The sequence below is a fragment of the Eufriesea mexicana genome, unplaced genomic scaffold, assembly GCF_001483705.2.
Source record: "Eufriesea mexicana isolate 0111107269 unplaced genomic scaffold, ASM148370v2 scaffold4756, whole genome shotgun sequence".
NCBI lineage: Eukaryota > Metazoa > Arthropoda > Insecta > Hymenoptera > Apidae > Eufriesea > Eufriesea mexicana.
This window is the reverse complement of record NW_016912716.1, coordinates 21,464-41,789: the sequence shown is the minus strand read 5'-3', so window position 1 is coordinate 41,789 and position 20,326 is coordinate 21,464. Positions and strand designations below refer to the sequence as shown.

The 20,326-nt window shown below is 35.3% G+C and overlaps 3 protein-coding genes across 4 annotated transcripts; 1 reads left to right on the top strand and 2 right to left on the bottom strand.

Annotated features, from left to right (window-relative positions):
- Nucleotides 1-428: 428 nt before the first annotated feature.
- On the bottom strand, nt 429-7,012 carry Ubi-p63E (Polyubiquitin-63E). Its single transcript, XM_017905832.1, has one exon. It carries the CDS (start codon nt 6,961-6,963, stop codon nt 574-576), a length of 6,390 nt encoding a protein of 2,129 aa, XP_017761321.1. The 5' UTR covers nt 6,964-7,012; the 3' UTR covers nt 429-573.
- Nucleotides 7,013-11,133: 4,121 nt separating this feature from the next.
- Nucleotides 11,134-18,319, bottom strand: Zn72D (Zinc-finger protein 72D). 2 transcript variants are annotated; one of them, XM_017905836.1, is made up of 11 exons: nt 18,112-18,161; nt 17,672-17,835; nt 17,201-17,542; nt 16,230-16,799; nt 15,444-16,157; nt 15,001-15,322; nt 14,731-14,918; nt 13,602-13,750; nt 12,264-12,359; nt 12,006-12,126; nt 11,134-11,724 (listed from the first exon to the last, which is right to left on the bottom strand). In XM_017905836.1, exons 1-11 carry the CDS (start codon nt 18,159-18,161, stop codon nt 11,441-11,443), a joined length of 3,000 nt encoding a protein of 999 aa, XP_017761325.1. In that variant the 3' UTR covers nt 11,134-11,440. The 2 variants fall into 2 exon arrangements, with proteins under 2 accessions (XP_017761325.1, XP_017761326.1); XM_017905837.1 differs by having other exon boundaries at nt 11,441-11,724; nt 16,230-16,688; nt 18,112-18,319.
- A 203-nt stretch (nt 18,320-18,522) lies between these two features.
- Nucleotides 18,523-20,295, top strand: betaggt-I (geranylgeranyl transferase type-1 subunit beta). The gene is made up of 3 exons (XM_017905838.1): nt 18,523-19,317; nt 19,428-19,788; nt 19,865-20,295. Exons 1-3 carry the CDS (start codon nt 18,784-18,786, stop codon nt 19,975-19,977), a joined length of 1,008 nt encoding a protein of 335 aa, XP_017761327.1. The 5' UTR covers nt 18,523-18,783; the 3' UTR covers nt 19,978-20,295.
- Nucleotides 20,296-20,326: the final 31 nt, after the last annotated feature.

Sequence of the window (20,326 nt, the reverse complement as noted above, 5' to 3'; positions counted from 1 at the left end):
TTTTATATTACTATTTTGTAATGAGGTTCGTTTATATTAGGTTAATAACGATAAAACATTGTAATTTGGTTTCACTTTTTTAGAATATACTATTTTCCAAATTAAACTAAATTTTATATATGAACCATAATCATTTTCCAACACTTTCTATCAACTATGCCATAAACATTTTGTAGGACTCTATTCACCCCACATTAAGAAACAAGTATTTGTTCTAAAAATTTGACATACGAAAAACTGCTTAGGTGCGACATCTATATGTAATGTTCACAACTAAATATTAATAGAATTTTTACCTACAAATCAAGGTTGAAATTATATAAATTTAGAGGCAACAATTTTTAAAGACAGTATTGAAAATCATTTAACCTTAGTCATTACATGTGCATTACCACTATATTTATACGATGTAGAGAAAACAAAAATAATTTTTCATATGGGATTTATTTATTACAGCATATTATTAACAGTATTATATCACATGATCAATAGCTATTATGAATAAAAGTAAAAAAATGTATTTCAATTTATTTGATATAATTTAACTTATAAAAGTGAGATCCGAATGTGGAATCATCGACCACCACGGAGTCGAAGTACAAGATGCAGAGTTGATTCTTTCTGAATATTATAATCAGAAAGCGTACGGCCATCTTCCAATTGTTTTCCAGCAAAGATCAGTCTTTGTTGATCAGGTGGGATACCTTCCTTATCACGAATTTTAGCTTTAACATTCTCAATTGTGTCCGATGCTTCAACTTCCAGGGTTATAGTTTTCCCAGTGAGAGTCTTGACAAAAATTTGCATACCACCTCGAAGTCGGAGTACAACATGGAGCGTAGATTCTTTTTGAATATTATAATCAGAAAGCGTGTGACCATCTTCCAATTGTTTTCCAGCAAAGATCAATCTTTGTTGATCAGGTGGGATCCCTTCCTTATATTGAATTTTGGCTTTAACATTCTCGATTGTATCGGAGGCTCCAACATCGAGAGTAATAGTCTTTCCAGTAAGGGTCTTGACAAAAATTTGCATTCCGCCTCTAAGTCGAAGAACAAGATGGAGGGTAGATTCTTTTTGAATATTATAGTCGGAAAGCGTACGACCATCTTCTAATTGTTTCCCAGCAAAAATTAATCTTTGTTGATCAGGTGGAATACCTTCCTTATCTTGAATTTTAGCCTTGACATTCTCGATTGTATCGGAAGCTTCAACTTCGAGAGTAATAGTTTTCCCAGTGAGAGTCTTGACAAAAATTTGCATACCACCTCTAAGTCGGAGTACAAGATGGAGGGTAGATTCTTTTTGAATATTATAATCAGAAAGCGTGCGACCATCTTCTAGCTGTTTACCGGCAAATATCAATCTCTGCTGATCTGGTGGAATACCTTCCTTATCTTGAATTTTGGCTTTAACATTTTCAATCGTATCAGAGGCTTCTACTTCGAGCGTAATAGTCTTTCCAGTAAGGGTCTTGACAAAAATTTGCATACCACCTCTAAGTCGGAGTACAAGATGGAGGGTAGATTCTTTTTGAATATTATAGTCGGAAAGCGTACGACAATCTTCTAATTGTTTACCAGCAAAGATCAATCTTTGCTGATCAGGTGGAATACCTTCCTTATCTTGAATTTTGGCTTTAACATTTTCAATTGTATCAGAGGCTTCTACTTCTAGCGTAATAGTCTTTCCAGTAAGGGTCTTGACAAAAATTTGCATTCCACCTCTAAGTCGAAGTACAAGATGGAGGGTAGATTCTTTTTGAATATTATAGTCAGAAAGCGTACGACCATCTTCTAATTGTTTTCCAGCAAAGATCAGTCTTTGTTGATCCGGTGGAATACCTTCTTTATCTTGAATTTTGGCTTTAACATTTTCAATCGTATCAGAGGCTTCTACTTCCAGCGTAATAGTCTTTCCAGTAAGTGTCTTGACGAAAATTTGCATACCACCTCTAAGTCGGAGTACAAGATGGAGGGTAGATTCTTTTTGAATATTATAATCTGAAAGCGTGCGACCATCTTCTAACTGTTTTCCAGCAAAGATCAGTCTTTGTTGATCCGGTGGAATACCTTCTTTATCTTGAATTTTGGCTTTAACATTTTCAATCGTATCAGAGGCTTCTACTTCGAGCGTAATAGTCTTTCCAGTAAGGGTCTTGACAAAAATTTGCATACCACCTCGAAGTCGGAGTACAAGATGCAGCGTAGATTCCTTTTGAATATTATAGTCGGTCAGTGTACGACCGTCTTCTAATTGTTTTCCAGCAAAAATTAATCTTTGTTGATCAGGTGGGATACCTTCCTTATCGCGAATTTTAGCTTTAACGTTTTCAATTGTGTCCGATGCTTCAACTTCCAGGGTTATAGTTTTTCCAGTGAGAGTCTTGACAAAAATTTGCATACCACCTCGAAGTCGGAGTACAACATGAAGCGTAGATTCTTTTTGAATATTATAATCAGAAAGCGTGTGACCATCTTCCAATTGTTTTCCAGCAAAGATCAATCTTTGTTCATCAGGTGGGATCCCTTCCTTATATTGAATTTTGGCTTTAACATTCTCGATTGTATCGGTGGCTCCAACATCGAGTGTAATAGTCTTCCCAGTAAGGGTCTTGACAAAAATTTGCATTCCGCCTCTAAGTCGAAGAACAAGATGGAGAGTAGATTCTTTTTGAATATTATAATCAGAAAGTGTGCGACCGTCTTCCAATTGTTTTCCAGCAAAGATCAATCTTTGTTGATCAGGAGGGATCCCTTCCTTATCTTGAATTTTGGCTTTAACATTTTCAATCGTATCAGATGCTTCTACTTCCAGCGTAATAGTCTTTCCAGTAAGTGTCTTGACGAAAATTTGCATACCACCTCTAAGTCGGAGTACAAGATGGAGGGTAGATTCTTTTTGAATATTATAATCTGAAAGCGTGCGACCATCTTCTAACTGTTTTCCAGCAAAGATCAGTCTTTGTTGATCAGGTGGAATACCTTCCTTATCTTGAATTTTGGCTTTAACATTTTCAATCGTATCAGATGCTTCTACTTCGAGCGTAATAGTCTTTCCAGTAAGGGTCTTGACAAAAATTTGCATTCCACCCCGAAGTCGGAGTACAAGATGGAGGGTAGATTCTTTTTGAATATTATAGTCGGAAAGCGTACGACCATCTTCTAATTGTTTTCCAGCAAAAATCAATCTTTGTTGGTCAGGTGGGATCCCTTCCTTATCTTGAATTTTAGCCTTGACGTTCTCGATTGTATCAGAAGCTTCAACTTCCAAGGTTATAGTTTTCCCAGTGAGAGTCTTCACAAAAATTTGCATACCACCTCGAAGTCGGAGTACAAGATGCAGCGTAGATTCCTTTTGAATATTATAATCAGAAAGCGTGCGACCATCTTCTAATTGTTTCCCAGCAAAAATTAATCTTTGTTGATCAGGTGGAATACCTTCCTTATCTTGAATTTTAGCCTTGACGTTCTCGATTGTATCAGAAGCTTCAACTTCCAAGGTTATAGTTTTCCCAGTGAGAGTCTTCACAAAAATTTGCATACCACCTCGAAGTCGGAGTACAAGATGCAGCGTAGATTCCTTTTGAATATTATAATCAGAAAGCGTGCGACCATCTTCTAATTGTTTCCCAGCAAAAATTAATCTTTGTTGATCAGGTGGAATACCTTCCTTATCTTGAATTTTAGCCTTGACGTTCTCGATTGTATCGGAAGCTTCAACTTCCAAGGGGATAGTTTTCCCAGTGAGAGTCTTGACAAAAATTTGCATACCCCCTCGAAGTCGGAGTACAAGATGCAGCGTAGATTCCTTTTGAATATTATAATCAGAAAGCGTGCGACCATCTTCTAATTGTTTCCCAGCAAAAATTAATCTTTGTTGATCAGGTGGAATACCTTCCTTATCTTGAATTTTAGCCTTGACGTTCTCGATTGTATCGGAAGCTTCAACTTCCAAGGGGATAGTTTTCCCAGTGAGAGTCTTGACAAAAATTTGCATACCCCCTCGAAGTCGGAGTACAAGATGCAGCGTAGATTCCTTTTGAATATTATAATCAGAAAGCGTGCGACCATCTTCTAATTGTTTCCCAGCAAAAATTAATCTTTGTTGATCAGGTGGAATACCTTCCTTATCTTGAATTTTAGCCTTGACGTTCTCGATTGTATCGGAAGCTTCAACTTCCAAGGGGATAGTTTTCCCAGTGAGAGTCTTGACAAAAATTTGCATACCCCCTCGAAGTCGGAGTACAAGATGCAGCGTAGATTCCTTTTGAATATTATAATCAGAAAGCGTGCGACCATCTTCTAATTGTTTCCCAGCAAAAATTAATCTTTGTTGATCAGGTGGAATACCTTCCTTATCTTGAATTTTAGCCTTGACGTTCTCGATTGTATCGGAAGCTTCAACTTCCAAGGGGATAGTTTTCCCAGTGAGAGTCTTGACAAAAATTTGCATACCCCCTCGAAGTCGGAGTACAAGATGCAGCGTAGATTCCTTTTGAATATTATAATCAGAAAGCGTGCGACCATCTTCTAATTGTTTCCCAGCAAAAATTAATCTTTGTTGATCAGGTGGAATACCTTCCTTATCTTGAATTTTAGCCTTGACGTTCTCGATTGTATCGGAAGCTTCAACTTCCAAGGGGATAGTTTTCCCAGTGAGAGTCTTGACAAAAATTTGCATACCCCCTCGAAGTCGGAGTACAAGATGCAGCGTAGATTCCTTTTGAATATTATAATCAGAAAGCGTGCGACCATCTTCTAATTGTTTCCCAGCAAAAATTAATCTTTGTTGATCAGGTGGAATACCTTCCTTATCTTGAATTTTAGCCTTGACGTTCTCGATTGTATCGGAAGCTTCAACTTCCAAGGGGATAGTTTTCCCAGTGAGAGTCTTGACAAAAATTTGCATACCCCCTCGAAGTCGGAGTACAAGATGCAGCGTAGATTCCTTTTGAATATTATAATCAGAAAGCGTGCGACCATCTTCTAATTGTTTCCCAGCAAAAATTAATCTTTGTTGATCAGGTGGAATACCTTCCTTATCTTGAATTTTAGCCTTGACGTTCTCGATTGTATCGGAAGCTTCAACTTCCAAGGGGATAGTTTTCCCAGTGAGAGTCTTGACAAAAATTTGCATACCCCCTCGAAGTCGGAGTACAAGATGCAGCGTAGATTCCTTTTGAATATTATAATCAGAAAGCGTGCGACCATCTTCTAATTGTTTCCCAGCAAAAATTAATCTTTGTTGATCAGGTGGAATACCTTCCTTATCTTGAATTTTAGCCTTGACGTTCTCGATTGTATCGGAAGCTTCAACTTCCAAGGGGATAGTTTTCCCAGTGAGAGTCTTGACAAAAATTTGCATACCCCCTCGAAGTCGGAGTACAAGATGCAGCGTAGATTCCTTTTGAATATTATAATCAGAAAGCGTGCGACCATCTTCTAATTGTTTCCCAGCAAAAATTAATCTTTGTTGATCAGGTGGAATACCTTCCTTATCTTGAATTTTAGCCTTGACGTTCTCGATTGTATCGGAAGCTTCAACTTCCAAGGGGATAGTTTTCCCAGTGAGAGTCTTGACAAAAATTTGCATACCCCCTCGAAGTCGGAGTACAAGATGCAGCGTAGATTCCTTTTGAATATTATAATCAGAAAGCGTGCGACCATCTTCTAATTGTTTCCCAGCAAAAATTAATCTTTGTTGATCAGGTGGAATACCTTCCTTATCTTGAATTTTAGCCTTGACGTTCTCGATTGTATCGGAAGCTTCAACTTCCAAGGGGATAGTTTTCCCAGTGAGAGTCTTGACAAAAATTTGCATACCCCCTCGAAGTCGGAGTACAAGATGCAGCGTAGATTCCTTTTGAATATTATAATCAGAAAGCGTGCGACCATCTTCTAATTGTTTCCCAGCAAAAATTAATCTTTGTTGATCAGGTGGAATACCTTCCTTATCTTGAATTTTAGCCTTGACGTTCTCGATTGTATCGGAAGCTTCAACTTCCAAGGGGATAGTTTTCCCAGTGAGAGTCTTGACAAAAATTTGCATACCCCCTCGAAGTCGGAGTACAAGATGCAGCGTAGATTCCTTTTGAATATTATAATCAGAAAGCGTGCGACCATCTTCTAATTGTTTCCCAGCAAAAATTAATCTTTGTTGATCAGGTGGAATACCTTCCTTATCTTGAATTTTAGCCTTGACGTTCTCGATTGTATCGGAAGCTTCAACTTCCAAGGGGATAGTTTTCCCAGTGAGAGTCTTGACAAAAATTTGCATACCCCCTCGAAGTCGGAGTACAAGATGCAGCGTAGATTCCTTTTGAATATTATAATCAGAAAGCGTGCGACCATCTTCTAATTGTTTCCCAGCAAAAATTAATCTTTGTTGATCAGGTGGAATACCTTCCTTATCTTGAATTTTAGCCTTGACGTTCTCGATTGTATCGGAAGCTTCAACTTCCAAGGGGATAGTTTTCCCAGTGAGAGTCTTGACAAAAATTTGCATACCCCCTCGAAGTCGGAGTACAAGATGCAGCGTAGATTCCTTTTGAATATTATAATCAGAAAGCGTGCGACCATCTTCTAATTGTTTCCCAGCAAAAATTAATCTTTGTTGATCAGGTGGAATACCTTCCTTATCTTGAATTTTAGCCTTGACGTTCTCGATTGTATCGGAAGCTTCAACTTCCAAGGGGATAGTTTTCCCAGTGAGAGTCTTGACAAAAATTTGCATACCCCCTCGAAGTCGGAGTACAAGATGCAGCGTAGATTCCTTTTGAATATTATAATCAGAAAGCGTGCGACCATCTTCTAATTGTTTCCCAGCAAAAATTAATCTTTGTTGATCAGGTGGAATACCTTCCTTATCTTGAATTTTAGCCTTGACGTTCTCGATTGTATCGGAAGCTTCAACTTCCAAGGGGATAGTTTTCCCAGTGAGAGTCTTGACAAAAATTTGCATTCCGCCTCTAAGTCGAAGAACAAGATGAGAGTAGATTCTTTTTGAATATTATAGTCGGAAAGCGTACGACCATCTTCTAAGTGTTTACCAGCAAAGATCAATCTTTGTTGATCAGGTGGGATCCCTTCCTTGTCTTGAATTTTAGCCTTGACGTTCTCGATTGTATCGGAAGCTTCAACTTCCAAGGTTATAGTTTTCCCAGTGAGAGTCTTGACAAAAATTTGCATACCACCTCGAAGTCGGAGTACAAGATGGAGGGTAGATTCTTTTTGAATATTATAGTCGGAAAGCGTACGACCATCTTCTAATTGTTTACCAGCAAAGATCAATCTTTGTTGATCAGGTGGGATACCTTCCTTATCTTGAATTTTAGCTTTAACGTTTTCAATTGTATCTGATGCCTCAACCTCGAGGGTTATTGTTTTGCCTGTCAGTGTTTTTACGAAGATCTGCATGTTTATCTGGTAAAGAAATAAAATAATTCGTGAAATTAATGAAAAAATATAAATTATTTTTATTATTAAAGTGTGATTCTAACATTTATAAAATACTGTAAATCTGTTTTAAAGTTTAAAATATTGTTTTCTTTTTATAGTATTTGTTCATAAGCTTCGTAAAATGTGCGTTACCTTTATACGTGCTAAATATGATAGACATAATGGCGTCACAGCGATGAATCAATAACGGCCATTTTGTCTTCGTTACTCACACAGCGACTCAATTATTAAGAAAGTGATAAATGTTCTTTCTCGAAAAATGAGTTTATCATTTTTACATATTAAAGTTATATTATCAATTATTATGCATTACGCATACAAATGGAAAATAAAATGTTGCAATTATTAAGAAATGAAGTAAAAGTTTAGGAATGGTTTTCAATGTGTTACAGATAATAGTTATTGTACTTCGTTATTTTGTATTTCTCATGTTACTTTCTTTTTAAATATATGAAATAATTCGCATAATAAATTAAAGGAATTTAGAATAAGAAACATAAAAATTATAGACTTAAGAAACTAACTAAGAAATAAAATATGTTATGAAGGAGTAAAATATTGCAACGCTGATAGATCAAAATTCTTACCTTCCTTAAAAATAGTTTATGATGCAGCAAAAATTTCAATAAAATTTAAGAAGTCTCACGTTCTTACACTAAAATCACTCTGAAATGTCCTGCAGGACTGCACGGATTTCACAGTAAACGTTCCTTTTATGTCAATGATGGAAGTTGTACTGATCATGCGCAAACATGTCAGAAGATTTCTTCGAAGATTCCCATTGGATTATATTTTGTATCGTCATTGAGTCTCTGACGTTGCTACGTGTGATTGGTTTCAAACACAAAAAATGTTCTTTGTCTAGTGAATTTTGTTAAATTAATCTTGTTTATAAAATCATTTGAAGTATATTTTTATTTTTGTTTGTATGATTTCTTTGACCGAAAATTTTATTTATATGTATTCTTCTTTAAGCTGTCACGTTTTAATAACAATATATTCATAGAGGGCGCATATAAACCTATTAAACAAAGAAAAATGATGATTCATTGTTTTCATAACGATGCTTTTTCCAGTAATTTCGTTATGATTTACATTTCTGAAAAGTATACTAATTATATATATGTTCCAAGAAATTAATTATTTAGAGAGTTATATAGATACAGCATGTATAGGTTATGTTGTAAATACTAAAAATACTTCTAAACAATATAAATTAGCTATACTATTTTTGTATTAAACTAATTAAAAAACTATCATTATAAGGATTTTCACACAAAGTAACTTACGATTTTTATAATTCAATCAATGCTGAAATTATATTACGGTAATAAATTGATGAAACGATCAGAACTATATCGAATATTTGTTAATAAAAATTCATTTTGTGAATGTTTGAATGTTACGTATGTGATACATATTCAAATAATTAGTTAAATTGAACACTGAAACAGAAAATGACATAACATTTATTTATTTATTTTTATATTTTCTAGCAAGAGAGGTTTGTCAATAGTACTTACCAAATATAGTGAAACACAAAGAAATCAGCATTTTATCTTGTATAATTTTTCATGTTCATTACCGGAATTGAGATTTTAATAAAAAATACAAAAGAAACAATTAAATTAATTATGACTGTGAGAATAGATTAAAATTTTGTTTATATGTTTGTTACATGAAATACATGACAATTTTCAAAACAAGTATTTACTTATAATAATTATTTACATTTTTAATTTAATATGTCATTATTAACATCGAAGTAATCAGTTTTAGTTAACTACACAATTACGTAATTTATCGGTAATTACAAATAATTAATATAAAAAAAAGAAAAAAAAAATCAAAACGAAAACTCGCAGACTTCATAGCTAAACACTAAGAACAATATGAATATTTACCTTCTTATTATCGAAATATGTCTATGGTAAAACATGAAACAGTTTTTTTCACATTGTATAAATTGCATATTGTTCTTAAAAATAAAGTATAATTAGAATGGCACAACAAACATTTCTCTGTATGGCTTCTCTATATGAAATGAATATATAACGTAATTCCTACCTTAATTTCAGTATATCATCAAGTTCTTAATACTGAAAAGAATAATATGTATTATTTATATCCGAAACTCACAAGGCTCTACGCACGGGTTTTTGCAGGTTTGAATACCGACTGGAAAAAGTTTGCGAATTTTCTTTGTAAAACACCTGCAGATATAAGCGCATTACATTAGTATTTGGTTCAAAAGATAATAATAAATTAAAAATACACATATCATGTAGCTCGAATATATACAAATATACTTTAATTAATACTGTAAAACAGGAAATTAAAGTGGCATAATGCTTAACCTTATGTTGATTCAAAGCACGTGTCAGCTCAGTCTGATTAAAAAATCGTATAGATGTACGATTATATGAAGGAAAAAATCGAAATTATAAGATTCGATCACTGTTAACATCCTTATTTGAAAATGCTAATTGCACCAAATAGAATGTCATATGAAATTATGTTCATAACTTATACAAATTACATCCTTAAATTAAATGTAAATTAAATTTCTTTTAATTTTACCTTCTATTTTTTACTATTTTTATTAAAAAATTAATACAATATCAGTCTCAGTTCTACTCGGTGCCATCCAAAAATAAATTAACTTTCTTTGTATGACAAGTTATTCTTCTTGTAAAAAATTAGCTAGTAATTATAATCGTACAATCGAAGTGCTATTGTGTGTGTGGCCTTCTTACTAAAGAGAATATTTATTAATTTATCTTATTGTAGAAGCTCTTATACAATATTCTAATATGCAAAGGAATATGGAAGTGAAGACAACTTTATACGTATCTCATGCATGTTCGATTTATTCAAAGAGGATTTGCATGTGTACAACAGAAGATTCATACACTGTGTCAGAACAAAATTTATTAAATATGAACATTCTGAAATAGTTTTCGATTTCCTGTAATATTTTTAAACAAACTACAGCAAAATATTAGGAATTCTTGACACGTGCACTTAACCCTCATTGGACAGCAAAGCGTCTATTTTAATAATTGATTTTCAACTCTGCTTTCTTGGAATCTTCTGCGTGTATCAGTTACACGCTGTGTTGAACATACGGTGTTAGGAGTTGTTTTGTGCAAGGAAACATTCTGCACTTCTTTACGACTACACACACAACATACACACGAATTCTCAATACAAACTAACCTACTCTTAACTTCAAAACTTATAAATGTTCAGTTTTACCACCCTTTCTATTAAACTTCATCATACATTGTGACTTTGAAATATAGCTAAATAAGTAATTCAAAACTAATTAACGCATTCATCATTTCCTTCGACAAAATCCTAGTGCTGGAACTAATCGTACCAATTGCCTGTTTGGGAAAGATCGTACGTGTTTTTAGAAATCTCTAGTAAAATAATTGCAAAATGTTGTTCTTATTTACCTTAAAAATAACATTATCCATATTTTCGAAGTAACACTGAAAAGTAATGCTTACATAAAATGAATTTAACAAATTAAAACTGAAGTATTGTATTCCTTATTGTAAAGATGTTTTGAACGTACTAAAAAATTAAGTTGCTCCTAACAAAATTGAAGCAATACCTAATTTTTTTGTCATTAAAATATTAAACTTAGTCCTAATAGAAACGCGACAATTTGACGATATTATTATACATCCAAAAATAAAGTCAAGGTACAATGATATAATCCGACCTAATAATTTCTTTCGCTATTAAAATCATGATTGCGAATTAAAACAATGTGCCACTGGTTGTCCAAAGGGAGACTCACATTCCAAATAATTATAACATCGTATTAATAGATCGTTAGTCTTGTTTTAAACTTTGATATCTTTCCAGTATAGAAACACCTCATTGAACAAGCAATTGACACGAGAAAAATTTGTTTCTTATACTATATAATTTATGAGTAAATCGATAAAGCGAATATTTTGGTAGATCTACTTGGAGTCAGTCTCCATTTTGATCTCTTCTGCTTTTTTATCTTTTTTCGAAGCCTCACTATCTGTTCCTTCTCCGTTACTGTTATCACGTCTTCGTTTCCTAGCATATCGGCCCTTATATTTAGATGGTGGAAGTTGTTCCATACCCAAAACTTTATGGATTTGACGAAATGCAACCAATCGTAAAGCATGTTGCGCCGAAGCAGTTATATCTTCTCTTTGTTGGGCTGTCATATTGCCTATTGCATCAACCGGTTCTTTTTCACATGGGTCAGATAATCCTATACAAAAATGTATTATTTATAACTACATCGTTTTCATACATACTGTGTAGGCTTTTACATATAGAAAATAAAAATCAGATTGCCAATCATCTATGCAATACTGTGAAGCATTCTATGAAGACGCAAAAATCGAAATACTCAATCTTAGTATCTACAATAGATTTCACAATATGCTCAGTCTCGTCATCAGAATCATCATCTTGTTTTATAACGTAATTTAAAAATGCAAATATTTTTATTAGTTACATTAATTTGTAGAAATATATTATAATACATACCTGGACTACCTGGAAGTAAAATTCCTCCAGCAACACATTCCAGAAGTCTTCTTAAAGCTTCACCTGGACTAAGAGGTCCTCCAGCGGTGCTAATCACTTTTTCAGTTAACAGTTCTAGTGCCTAAAAAGGATATTTATCACCTTCTCATTTATATTAATTTAGTTTCCGGAATATTATTAAATATTTACATTACTCTAATTCAATTTTAGTATATTCAAATGACGTATTTGCATGATAAGATAGTATTCCATACTAACCCATGGATTTAATGGTCCCCAAGTGGGTACACGGTTACAAAGATCACGCATTATGCGAATAACCATAACACAGCTCTGCAGCGAAGTTGCTCTAGCCTGTTAAATACGATCAGTATTTTAGTACATACAATTTAATATACACGTTAAAGTCTCTGAGTCTTCTGGAGAGGCGACGCCCTAAACTACTTTTAATTTGCTTTGTGTGGGCTTTAGCTATCCTCCCAGCCTCGTGCCTATAGCTCCTAAGTATTAGCCCATATCAAAATTATCGGGTGTTTATTAAGTATTTCCTGAACAATTAATACCTAACATAATATTTAAAAAAAAGTGCAACGTATCAGAAAAACTGTACACTTGTGTCAAACTGCCAAATAGAACTATTCAACTTATAACTGAAAAACACCCGATATACTTATGACACCACTGTGTGTTTGTGCTTGTCTGTCTTTTAATATTTACTAGTGCTTACAACGCACATTACGTAGGAAGTATCAAACAAAGTACATATTTATAAAGAACAATACGCTAACATTAAGAACTTCTAAGACAGACCTAGAACAGACTCAGTCTAGGCTACAATGCATTAAGATAAATCCAGAATAATGAATAAGCTTGATCATAAGCATCGTAAAGCAGTTTAGTGCATTATAAACAAAACAAACAAAACTACATCCTTTGGAGAGAAATTACGTAGTTTTTACACGATTTTCCGCAAATAGTTTCCTATTATTCTGGATGTTGATGATTTGAAGTAAAGCAAATGTAAATGCTTTTGATGTGCATTAATATTTTAAATGCTACAATTTACACTTACATAATACTTAAACTTCTTGCCTGAGACTATCTGATTACACGTTCGATGCTTCCTGTTTTTGAAAGTATGCTATATATATACTTCTTCTTTTCCTCTTTTTTATTCTTTTTCCTTTTTTAACCAAACTCTGCCAATAGCCAAATATTGCCACTACCATCCACTTATAGTAACTAACATATATACACATTAAAAATTACAAATAATTCTTCACACAGATCCTTGATGATTTTTAAAAATTGCAATATAATGAATAAAGTGGATTGGCAAACCTACAAAACTAAAACATCAAACGTGATCAAATAAACGTTTCAGTCAAAATCATATCAACAAGAAGATAGATGGTAATAAAAATAAAATTGTCACAAGGCTGGAAGTTCTAAGACTGCTCTTTTTTGCGGACAGAGAGAGAGGACAACTTGCACGCGTTTCGCGTATCAGGAAAAAATAACAGAAAACAGTCATTAGTGCCAACAAAATGGCATTGACAATTCAAGATCTTGAACTGAGAGTTGATTGATTCAAACCTGAAACCACTTGGCATGCCTGAGTGCAGCTAAAGCCTCCAAACACTTAGCCTTGGGAAGTACATCTGGTGGATCTGGTTTCGTCACAGCGGGCGCCGCGGGCGTTGTTTGCGGTTGAGCAGCTCCCTGTTGCTGCTGTCCAGCATTATCTGAGATTCCAACAAAGAAAGCACAACACGCTTAGACAACACTTAGAGTGTTTGATCATGCCCAACTTGGGTTTTCCCTCTATATATAATTATGTTTTAACTCAAGTACATTAAACTTGAGGGCATAGCCTAGAACATTCTCGAACATTGAAACAAAAATAAACCTAATCGAATGTAGTACACAACAATGATGCATCACTCCTATTCGTGGACGTCCTTTTTTTCGCATTATAAAAGAACGACCGACGTTTCTTACTTATATTGACAGCGTTACTCAAAATTAAACGTTCAAGTAACACTATCAAAAGAATCGTCGGTTAAGAATAAGGAGTTGAGTGCGCATTGTATATTATGCGTACAACATTCGATGATAGAGGGTTTTCTTTAAAATTATTAATGCATGATCAAAAAGTCCATAGTTTTAAGATTGCCTCAGCGTTGTTTCCTCATACCAAAAGCGTGTCCACGTTCGTACTAGCATATTCTTTTCCTTAATGGAGACTCCAGCTTAACTATTATCGACAGAACTTATAAAGTATACTACTACAAATTAACTTAAAACGAAGGGAAACGACGTCTAATCGTATCAAGTTTACGCTCTCTCTTTTCCGTTAAAAAATGGCTGTTGATATATTTCTATGTACGCTCTTACATTGTTTTTATGTTAATTCTTTGCAAAAGTGCACATCATACTCAGTCGTGGACACACTAAAATGCGGCTATATCGAAAAGAAAAGGAATTTTGTATGTTAGAGCGTATATACACTGGCAACCGTTGAAGTCCTTGGCTGCCCCTGCATCATCCTGGTGCTTAAAAAAATTTACAAAGAAGCTTTCGGGCCATGAAAAGAACAAACAGAAGTCAAACTACATGTTCGAGAAAGTAGCATGAAAATAAAAGATGCTTTCTGTAAAATCTCTAAAATTATCAAAGTTATCCTTTTCTTGGCCACTACGAAAATATAAAACGATCAAATCACCTGCAGCAACGGCCGGTTTAGGCGTTTCGCGCATTAAAGGACTGGTAAGTGTTACGCTAACAGTCACGCTGCCTCCTGAAACAGTTAATGCAGCTGATTCTGGATGTTTTCCAACATTGTAAGTATCTTCTGGAGCTACGATTTTCAATTGTGCAGGAAGAATTTCAGCAACTTTGTTTAATAATGATCTGTAAAGAAGAAAGTATTTATAAACAAATTTGTATATAAGATAAAAATATTTATATAAAAAGATAATTTCTTTTAACTAACCGTGTTGGTTTTTCTGCACACAAAACTACAAGACAAACATGGTTATCACCAGACAATAAAAGTCCTTTTGCCAAATTGCCAACACGCATTACACCTCGTAATATCCTTGAATCTTCCTTTTCCTTTTGGAATGAAAACAAATTTCCATCACTACCATCTTCCTTTTGTGGTGTTGTTGTCTTTTTCTTGTCAGGATCTTCCTTAGTTTTCGCTATTTCTGCATTTTGTTGCTGTTGCTGTGGTTGTTGCTGCTGTGGTTGTTGTGCAGTTGTAGTTGGGGTTGTTGGTGTAGCATTAGTAGTAGGTGGTGCTGTTTTCTTGCCTGTTAAAAAAAAAAATATTTTATCCCTAACATAAATGCATAAGAAAAAAAAAAGAAAAAAAAGAAAAAAAAAAGAAAAAAAAAAAGAAAAGAAAAAAACAAGAATAGGAAAAATAATTACCAGCTTCTGCTAATGTATCAGACACAAATTTTAGTGCTTTTTCAGTATGTGAAACAATTTTCTGAACTGCCAGCAGTTCCTGTTCTTTAGGATAAATGGTAGTATGATGAGCTAAAACATGTTTATCATCAGATGAATCTGGCCTTCTTTGAGGTCCAGGGAACATCATCATTGGAGGTGGTCCTGGGAAAGGACGTGGCATTGGCGGAACTCCAGGTCCACGTCCATAACGTCGATACCATTCATAATATTCACATTCTTCTTCATAACGTCGCCGTTCTTCCCAATACATCATTTCTTCGTCCATCATTGGACCCATAGGTCCCAACTGATTGATTTCTTCTCTACGACGTAAATATTCATCTCGCATTTGTTGTCTGCGAAATTTTTCTTCTAACATTTTCCTTTGTTTTAGGCTTGGCTTCATATCAACCACTAAATCAGGATTAACTTTTTTCTTATAAGCAAACCTGTGCCGTCTTCCTTTCATATGCATATCTTTGGCATTGGGGTCATTAAATCTGCACTCACAAAGTTTACAGTTGAAGCTTATAATTTTTCCATCTTCTGATTTGTTTTCTTCTATATACTCTTGACCAACTGGTTGAATGTCTCTCTCGTCAACAGCTGTCTCTTCCACAGTTTCTTCTGTCGCCATTTCTTCCGCCTTATTTTCTGCAGTTTGATTTTGATTTACAGTTCCCAAATTCCCAGCTGTAAAACATCACATATGATATCAATAAGTATATAAACCTACTATGGTTATTACTAAAACAAATTACTTACAAGCAACAAAATTAATTTTAGGAGTAGCTGTTACTGTAGGCTTTTTAGCTCCTGCAGTTTTAGCTGCTGCTGCTGCTGGTTTTGGGTTCAAAACAGTTGGATCTGCACTTGGTATTGGTTTCCCAAGTTTAGTATGTAATTTAACAACTTTTTGATGCTTTGCTCCTCTAATATGAGCAGCATACGCGTCATTTCCAGTACATGTGACATCACAAAGTTCGCAACGTAGACTGTTGCCTGCTCCACGCGCTGGTGGTTGCTGTGGTACTTTCAGCGAAGCTTCCTTCTTCTTGTGTTTCTGGCCCTCCAGATGTTCACGGTACGTTTGAGGTCCGGCACAGCTGATTTTACAGACATCGCAATAGTGTAGTTGTTGAGGCTTAGGAGGCTGCTTGGGCCGCATTGCCTTCATCCCTCCCCCTCCAGTGCCAAATCCCTTCCGTGTGTAGGCCTGCCAACCTCCAGTCTTCTGGTTAGTTGAATTGCTGTTTGCACTCTGTTGGGCTACATACATAGTCGCAGCGCTATATAGCGCTGCGTCGTAGCCGGAATACGTTGTACTCGCCGTTTCTAAGGGAAATGAAATTGAAACCTCAAACTTTGGAGGAGTCAATCCTTTGTATTCATGGAACCATTCTACTAACTTGTACCCATCAAAATAAATACTTTATTTTCCTTTTATTTTTTTTACCAAATATTTATCAAGTATGTTATATAGTACTCAAACTTCTTTATAGTGTTAATTTTGTAATTTTAGAGAAATTCAATTCTGCTAAACTTTTAAACCACATTATAGTTTAAAATGTTAGCAGAATATCATATATCATTCATGTGTACCAATTTGAATAGCCAGAGGATCAATTTCATGTTATTAGTGCCTACATCACGGTTAGCAGGACATTTACATAGGATTTTCAATTTTGGCGAAAAATATTAACATATATGTAAATATGTGATTTAAAAAAACTTACTATTTGTTGCTGTTGATTGTGTAGCAGCAGGTGCAGCAGGTGCTGTGTATCCTGAAGAATAAGTAGCACTTTGCGTAGGGTTAGATTGTTGGTACGCTGTACTCGAGGCTTGGTATGTTTTAGCTTGTCCAGTAGTAGTAGCCTGTCTTGCTGTCCCTGTATAAGCACTAGTTGTACTATATGCTGGTTTTGCAGCTTGATAATGTGTTTCTGTAGTAGTATATGTTGCTGCAGCTGCTGCGGGCTGCTGATAGTAAGTTTTAGTAGCGTCGTATGTAGCTGCAGGTGCAGCACGTCCGTAACCGTAATCGTATGTCTGAGCCACAGTACCAGGATTAGCAGCTATAAAGAAAAGCATAAATTAAGAATGTTTCTGTGAAACTTTAATGCAATTGAAGAACTGAATATGAAAATTGAATACTTTATGAAATGGAGAAAATATAGAACTAAAGGTGATTAAAATATACTTACCAGCGTACGTGGTCCCAGTAGCGGCTGCAGCAGCGGCCGCTTGGTAGGTTTCGTAACCTGTAGCCGCAGCAGCAGCGGGTCGTTGAGTGTACGTGGCGGCAGTTGCCGCTGGAGTTACTGCGTATCCCGCTTGACCAGTCTGATAAGCGGCTGCGCTGGTCGCTCTGTTCGAAAGAATAATAGGTTTTCTTACAGACAAGAAATAGAATGAGGAATGGAAACGGGCAAAACGAAAAAGACCTCTATCGGATCCGTGCCCGGGAGAGACGCTCGATGGACGCTCTACTCTCAGCAAGAAATGGCGGCCAAGCCGGTTGGGCTCTCGCGTGCACCGATTTTAACGAACAATTATTACTCCCGCCAACGTAGTTACCGTCACGATTTTTCGAAAAACTTAACACTAGCTACTTAATAATTATGGTATGCAATCGATTTCGTACCCATATTGCGTTCCGCCGTGAGTAAACCCAAAATAATTGTTCTGAGCCATCCTTCCTCGCAGAGAATCCCGGAAAGAAGGACAATGGAGGAAGTTGTAGGGCGTGCCACGAACTCGATAGAATGGCGGCGCTGCCGCGGCTCCTATTGGTTATTCTGTTGGAGCCGGGCGCAACAATTGCAAGAATGCCGCGCCCTCAGTGGCCGCTTCCACGAGAACCTTGCGTCGTCCTCCGACAAACTACCTCCGCGCAAATCAACGCGCTACCGTACTAGCCAGAGAAACTACCGCGAGAAAGTATTCACGAAGCGGACAGATGTATACGGTTAATTGAAACTTAACTTACTGCGTATTTCTCGTTATCTCCGCTTTCCGGGGTAGTATGTAGTTTGTGTAATTTTCGCGGCTGGTGCGTGTTGCGGCGAACGTCCGGCGTGCGCAAGAAAGGGCTAGTTTGCCGGTGACGCGTGCGTTCAACGAATTATTTTTGACGCCCCCTAGTAGTAACTACACCTATCGTTCAGAATTGAAGCGCTCTCTAGTAGGTCTTACCATAATTTTAATTGAATCTTTTTCCACTCGCCCAACAAACTTAAAAGCAACACTCTTCTTCAATACGTCAACATATATTTGAAGTATCATTTTTTTTAATCATACAAAGACACGATACAACATGCTACCACAGATAGCGAAGAAGAACCATGCAAAATATTTCAAGAGGTTATTACAAATCGTGCCTAATTTTTTAGCAGAATTTGATTACTCTAGACTTGCTGTAGCATTTTTTGCTATATCAGGGCTAGATATATTGAATTGTTTGAATGATCTTAGCGAACAAACAAAATTAGAGGCAATAGACTGGATCTATAGGCTTCAAGTAACTGGAGCTGGACCAAGATCTGGCTTTCAACCATCTACAACAATACCAAAGGATGCTACAGAATATCGATATGGTCATTTAACAATGACATATGTTGGATTAGTTACCCTTTTAATTCTTGGAGATGATTTAAGTCGAGTTGATAGAGAATCCATTATTGAAGGAATGCGAGCTTGTCAAAATTCCGATGGATCATTTACAGCCATTATAACAGGATGTGAAAGTGATATGAGATTTCTTTATTGTGCTTGTTGTATATCTATAATTTTAAAAGATTGGTCAGGTATTGATAAGACAAAAGCAATTGACTACATTGTAAAAAGCATTGTAAGTTTTTATTTTGTTTTATTTTTATTTTACATATAAAGAATATCAACAAAAATTTTAGCTTGTCTACTTAATTTTATCATAGTACAATATGTCAACAATGATTATAGTCATATGATGGAGCAATAGGCCAAGGACCTGGTCTTGAATCACATGGAGGATCTACATATTGTGCTGTAGCTAGTCTATTTCTTATGAATGAACTTTATAACGTATTGACAAATGATCAATTAAATAGACTAAAAAGATGGTGTCTTATGAGGCAAGACGGTGGCTTTCATGGACGACCTGGAAAGCCATCTGACACTTGTTATAGCTTTTGGGTGGGTGCCACACTACAAATGCTTGATGTTAACAAATTGTCAGATCCTGATGAGAATAGAGCATTCCTGTTTGACACTCAAGATATTATTGGAGGAGGATTTGGAAAGTTTGCTGACTGTTTACCAGATCCTGTTCATACATATTTAGGTATGTAACGTTTAAAATATTTGCAAAATTTTGTTCAGAATAAAAATAACGTGTAATATGAATATTTCACTTTTAGGTATATGTGGTTTAAGCCTCTTAGGAGAGACAGATTTATGCATAATGAACGTTGCTCTTAATATCTCTGAACGAGCATACAAACATTTATTAAAAATACATGAAGTATGGTAATGCAGTTAACAGTCGTGTAAAGTATTTGCAAATCGAATATCATATCAAACGCACAGAGTTAAAGTATGAAGGAAAAATAACAGTTTTGCATTTTATCATGGATTCTATTTGTACAGTTGTCACAGTTTCTCTGTGCTTAGAATCATTATTCTAAAAATGTCAATTAATAAGAATATTATAATTTGAAAATATGTTATTAATCGTTCTGTTTCAATTAAGACACTTGTTGAACATGTATCTAAAGCACTGGAAGTAAAAGGAAACCCAATAGCATAATTCAAATGCTTCTTAAAATGGCATTATATAGAAATTTTAAAAATAAAAGCAACAAAAATATTTATAATTGTTT

Coding starts and splice junctions, on each gene's coding strand:
- Ubi-p63E (XM_017905832.1), bottom strand. CDS start 6,963: ATGCAAATTTTTGTCAAGACTCTCACTGGGAAAACTATCCCCTTGGAA.
- Zn72D (XM_017905836.1), bottom strand. CDS start 18,161: ATGGCTCAGAACAATTATTTTGGGTTTACTCACGGCGGAACGCAATAT. Junction 12,127..12,263: donor GGGGACCATTAAATCCATGG/GTTAGTATGGAA, acceptor TATCCTTTTTAG/GCACTAGAACTGTTAACTGA. Junction 11,725..12,005: donor TTTACTTCCAGGTAGTCCAG/GTATGTATTATA, acceptor ATTTTTGTATAG/GATTATCTGACCCATGTGAA.
- betaggt-I (XM_017905838.1), top strand. CDS start 18,784: ATGCTACCACAGATAGCGAAGAAGAACCATGCAAAATATTTCAAGAGG. Junction 19,318..19,427: donor ACTACATTGTAAAAAGCATT/GTAAGTTTTTAT, acceptor CAATGATTATAG/TCATATGATGGAGCAATAGG. Junction 19,789..19,864: donor TCCTGTTCATACATATTTAG/GTATGTAACGTT, acceptor TTTCACTTTTAG/GTATATGTGGTTTAAGCCTC.